The sequence below is a fragment of the Octodon degus genome, unplaced genomic scaffold (assembly GCF_000260255.1).
Source record: "Octodon degus isolate 3935 unplaced genomic scaffold, OctDeg1.0 scaffold00239, whole genome shotgun sequence".
NCBI classification, from domain to species: Eukaryota; Metazoa; Chordata; class Mammalia; order Rodentia; family Octodontidae; genus Octodon; species Octodon degus.
Genome location: NW_004524815.1, coordinates 1,975,294 through 1,980,710, shown reverse-complemented (window position 1 = coordinate 1,980,710; position 5,417 = coordinate 1,975,294). Strand labels below are relative to the sequence as shown.

The 5,417-nt window shown below is 44.8% G+C and overlaps 1 protein-coding gene across 1 annotated transcript; it reads right to left on the bottom strand.

The window, feature by feature from the left end:
- Positions 1-819: 819 nt before the first annotated feature.
- Positions 820-1,761, bottom strand: LOC101563097 (olfactory receptor 9I1-like). Its single transcript, XM_004645846.1, has one exon. It carries the CDS (start codon positions 1,759-1,761, stop codon positions 820-822), a length of 942 nt encoding a protein of 313 aa, XP_004645903.1.
- Between the last annotated feature and the right edge of the window lie 3,656 nt (positions 1,762-5,417).

Genomic DNA, 5,417 nt, shown 5'->3' with positions numbered 1-5,417 from the left:
ACAATGTGATATTTACACATAACGTGGCTATCACACGGTGTCATATGTTCTTTCATCTTGGAAACTAGACCAACGTTTTCTAGCAGAATATTTTCCAGATCACATCTCCCTTCCTCTCTACTTTTTTCTTCTGTCTAGCTGCTTACAGTTCTCCATGGCAAATGTCTAACTTGAATGTGGCTGGGTGTTAAGACAAGTGTTTTGGTAAAGGTTTCCATCTACCCCACCATCCGCAACCAAAGTACATAATTTCCCTTCGGATGTACAAAAGTATAGCTCTTGTTCTCTAATCATTCTAGACACAAAAATTAGAGAGGAAAAAGAGAACAATCAACAACATTCCTCACAGGTAAGAAAAGTCAATCTTGCATTTTGCAGCATGTTATTGTTTCCAAAACTCCATTATTCTTGATCCTAGCTAAAGAGCTCTGGGCCCTTAACAGCACCAAGATAGACTTTTTTCCGGATTAAAAAAATGAGGTAGAGCATTTCTGGGTCAATAGGTCATAGAAGTAATAAAGCTTCAGAATCTAAATCTACATTTTCCCGCAGGCGCACTGTGCCAACTGCCCAAACCAGGCATGGTGGCACACGCCTGGAATTCCAACTCTGGGGAGGCTGAGACAGAAGGATCACTACAAGTTCAAGCTGCACGGTGAGGCCCTGTACCAAATAATAAATAAAGATTTATAAAACTTTAAGTCTACATTTTTCTGCATCAGTATACCTCTTACACTGAGATCTGGCTCACGTGCTAAAGGGACAGACAAGATCCTAGAGGCTGGCCCGTAGGAACTTCTGCACTAATGGAGCTTGGCCTTACTCTGCTAAGGAAACCTTCATTCTTCTGAGAACTTTCCTCAAAGCCTCCTTCACTTCCTTGTTTCTCAGGCTATAGATCACTGGGTTTAGCATGGGGATGACCACGGTGTAAAACACTGACACGATCTTGTCCTCCCAGAGGGATTTTCCCATGTTCCCTTTCAGATACATGAAGATGAGAGTTCCAAAGAAAAGAGCCACTGCAGTCATGTGGGAAGCACAGGTGGAGAAAGTCTTGGCCCGGCCGCCTGCGGACCGAATCTTCAGAATGGCTCGAATGATGAAAAGATAAGATGTAAGGATCACCGAGGCGCTGGTCATGATGACCACAAATGCCATCAGGAAGATCACCTGCTCCTGCCATCGAGTGTCACTGCAGGCAAGTTTCAGGAGGGGCGGGAGGTCACAAAAGAAGAAATCGATGCAGTTGGACTTACAGAAGGAGATGGAGAAGGTGCACCCTGTGCGGACCACTGAATTCACCATGGCCCCAGCATACGCAGCGGCCACCAGCCCCAGGCGGGTCCGAGGTGTCATGACCATGGTGTACAGGAGGGGATTACACACGGCCACGTAGCGGTCATAGGCCATCACAGCCAAAAGGAAACATTCAGTGCTCGCATAGAGTGTGAAGAAAAAGAACTGGGCAGCACAGCGCTCATAGGTGATGACCATCCTATGGGTCCCCAAGGTCTCAAGCAACTGAGGGACAATAACAGAAGAGTAGCAACTGTCCAGGAAGGAGAGGTGGCTGAGGAAGAAGTACATGGGCGTGTGCAACCCGGGGTCCCTCTGGATCAGCATGACCATGCCCAGGTTGCCCGCAAGGATTACGAGGTAAAAGGCCAGGAACACAATGAAGAGACCCGTCTGCTGGGCGGCCTGCAGCTGGAACCCTGTCAGAACAAATTCAACCACTCTGGTACCATTCCCGGCCATGAAACCAAAGTCACCTGCAGAAACAAAAGTACAAATGGCAGAATCTCATGGAAGGTGAGCTAAGGCGACCACGTCTTGGGGTTGCTCTTTACCAATAACCTTTTAGGATTTTCAAGCACTTCATATCTTTCCCCAATTTTATTGCACTTAACGTTTCAGAAGTCCAAGAAAGTCAGCATTGCAAATCTCATTTTTGACAGAATATGAGGGACAAGCAGCCAGGTGAAGAGCTCGAAGCTTCAGTCCAAACAGGCAAAGACAAAGCTAGGTTGCCTCCAAGCCCTGTAGATGCCACCCGGAACCAATGTGAGCTTCAGGTGGCACCAGGACTTCCTGGAGAAACCCTGCTAGTATAGTCTTAAAAACTGGGCTTTGAAATCAGATATCATTGTGAGTTCAAGGCCAGCCTGGGCTGCACATTAAGTTCAAGTCCAGCCTCAACTACAAGGTGAGACTCTGCCTCAAAAAAAAACATAAATTTAAAATAAACATATCAATAAATGGAAAAAAATCAGATTCCCGCAAACCAATCAAGTTAATTAATCTTTCTGAAACTCAGCCTCCTTCTCAGTTTGTATTACAAATCCAAAGTCATAATATTTTTACAATGACAAACATAATTTGCACTCATGCCCACTTAGAATTACTTTTTGTAAGTATGCTATATACACACACAATGAAATACCACTCAGGTGTAAAAAGCAAGACAATCTTGTTATTTTTGACAACAGAAATGGTCCAAGAAGATACTACATAAAATGAAAAAAATCCAGGAATAGAAAGACAAATACCACAAATAAATACATCCTAGGCCCCCAAGATAGCTCAGCAGACTGAGCACCTGCTTTGGCAAGTTCAGGGACCAGCGTTTGATCCCCAGTCCTGCGTGCTGCGCTGGCCCCACCCCCAGGGCTCACTGAGCCATTGACCAAGTTGGGGCGTGGTGGCGCACGCCTGTAATCCCAGTGCTGGGGAGGCTGAGAACACGAGTATCACTACAAAGTCTGAGCTGTGTAGTGAGACCCTGTACCCAATACATAAATGAAAGTAAATAAATAAATACATCCTCACTCATAGCATAAAATATTTGAACACAGATGAATAGAAAATAATGTCAGTTACCAGGGATTGGGGTGAGAAGGCAGGGAAGATGTTGGTCATAGGTATGAAAGTTCAGTAAGTCCAAGAGATGCATTGTACAACATGTGGGTATAGTTAACAAAAATGTACTGTAGACTTCAAAATTGCTGAGGGATTTTTTTGTTTTCACCGCAAAAAAAAAATTATGTGTTAATTAGTTTGGTTCAGGCAATCCACAGTATTTCAGAGCATCTTTATATGCCATAGATATGCACAGTTTGCCTTAGCCACTTCCTCTGTGAGACGCAGTACCCAACACCAGCAACTTAAAGGAAGAGATGCCTCTTTCAGCCTACAGTTCTGGAAGTTTCGGTGTTGCATGGTCAGAGCCAAGATGGAAGGCTCTGGGCAGAGGACAGCTGCTCAGATTATGTCAGCCAGGAAACACAGAGAGGAGGGACCGGACACCCCCAGGGACCCTGCTCTTCTGACCAGACCACAGCCTGCTAACAGAACCTTTATCTCTGAACTCTTTAATCCATCCTCGAGTACAACACTCCCATAACCCGCTTTCCAAAAGTCCCTCCTCTGAGCACAATGCTTTGGGGAGTACAGTCCAGATCCAAGCCACAACATAATTTTCATTTGCCAATTAAAAATAAATAAATAAATAAACAATGGGACCATAAAAATTACTTGTTTCCAAATCCTGGGATAACGTGAGTAACATGCTCTTAAATGGGTTCTAAAATTGTGTCTCCCAGCCTACAATCCCCTGAAGTCCCAACGTCAGCTCTGTCTTCCTTGAGGGCAGGCCTGATGTGCACATGCGCAGAAAGGACCGGGAAGCCAGAGCCACGAAGGGCAAGCACGGGCTCAATCTCTGCAGCTCGCCGCCCTGCCAAGTGGCTTCCTCCTCTCTCTTCCTGCCAAGTATCATGGCCTTATTTCCAAGTTCTCCTCTTATTCCCAAGGACCTGTCCCACTTTTAAATGCCAGATCATTATCAATCAGTGAATCAAGCCATTCCGGAATTAGCTTGCAAAGCTCATTAAGGGATAAAGCTGTCACATTGAGGTTCGCACTCTAATACCAGCGGGATTCTTGCCAGGTAGCAGAACAATCCTGCCTCTGTGGTTTGACTGCTAATAATTTGAGGTATTGAAAATATGGAATGTGAACTTTAAAGGTGATTCTACTTGTCCTCTTTCCACCCTTGAAACAAAAACTGAAGTTGAGAAAGATCTCATGGAACTTTAGATAAATAACAAAGTACAATTTGGATCAATGCTTGGCAAAAGCTAAAGGAATGACGCAATAAAGGCCAGTATATGCTGGTTTTTTGTTTTTTTTTTTGTTTGTTTGTTTTTTTGGGTTTTTTGGTTTTTTTGGTTTTTTTTTTTTTCTTCAACTGAGTTCTTACTAGTACAAATATGTAGGTTGCGTGCTATTCCAAGGGCCAAATCCGATCCTGCTCTTGGTCAATCTTGCTGCCATCTTCAACAGTCCGTGACATCAGCCTGACCAAGAAAGAGTCTGTACTCGCACACTTACTCGGTAAGAATCTACTGAGAACTTACTGAGCATCAGGCATTCTTGTAGCTCCTTGACGCAAAATGAAGACACTTGTCCTCAAGGAGCAGTTATTTCAGGGGAGCCGTGCACGGGTGATGTGTTTTATAAAGAAGAAGAAATGTGGGGGCTACCAAGATGAAGTTCTGAGAGGACACGCGGCCGCATGGGAGGAGTTCAGGCCTTCAAAGTAAACTCAAGCTATAGAAGAGGAACGTCATGAGAGCTTCATTAAAATGGAACATTAGGAAATGGTGGAGGTCAGGTAGCCTCATACATCTTTTACCTCAAAACTTTAAAAGATAATAATCATGTCAGAAAAGGCCAACCACAAAGCCAGCCATGACTAACATGTGGTGTTTCCACGTGCTCGTGAGACACTTTAAAGACAACTTGGTTCAAAAATGTTATCTTCCTCATACCAGAGCATAGCCCCTGGAGTGCTGTAAATTCCAAGGTGCCTGGAACATCCAGCATAAAGATAAGGTTGGGATATCCGGCGTACAGCACCTGGATGCAGACCAGGCGTCTCTGTTTGCGTCACCTTGACCTTGGGCTGACTCCTTAACCTGTGGAATCTCATTTTTCACACCTCTGCAGTTACAATGATAGAACTGTTGCGCTGTGAGAAGTAGGAGATTTAACTCCTGGAAACGCACACTGTGCCTAATACAGGCAAAGCCCTGACACATGAAATTGTTACAAGTATTTTTCAACCACCAGGTTGTTCAACCATTCAGAAATCGAAATTCTCTCCACTTTATTGCTGAGTTAAATGAGGCTTAAAATGGGGAGACCACTTTTTTAAGAGAGCACAGTTCATAAACAGCACCAGGGCTCCTGACTCCAGATGCTCTGTGCTCTGCACTAACTTCCTCCGCACGTCACCCAGAAGTAGACACAACTGCCTGGCTTCTGGAGGAGCCCCCTGGGAAGATGCAGGTCAGGAGACCCCTCCCCACATTGCATCACCACCCCAAGAGGCACTCCAGCCTCTGTGGCAG

Bases quoted from the DNA above. Each gene is read 5' to 3' on its own strand.
- LOC101563097 (XM_004645846.1), bottom strand. From the start codon at position 1,761: ATGGCCGGGAATGGTACCAGAGTGGTTGAATTTGTTCTGACAGGGTTC.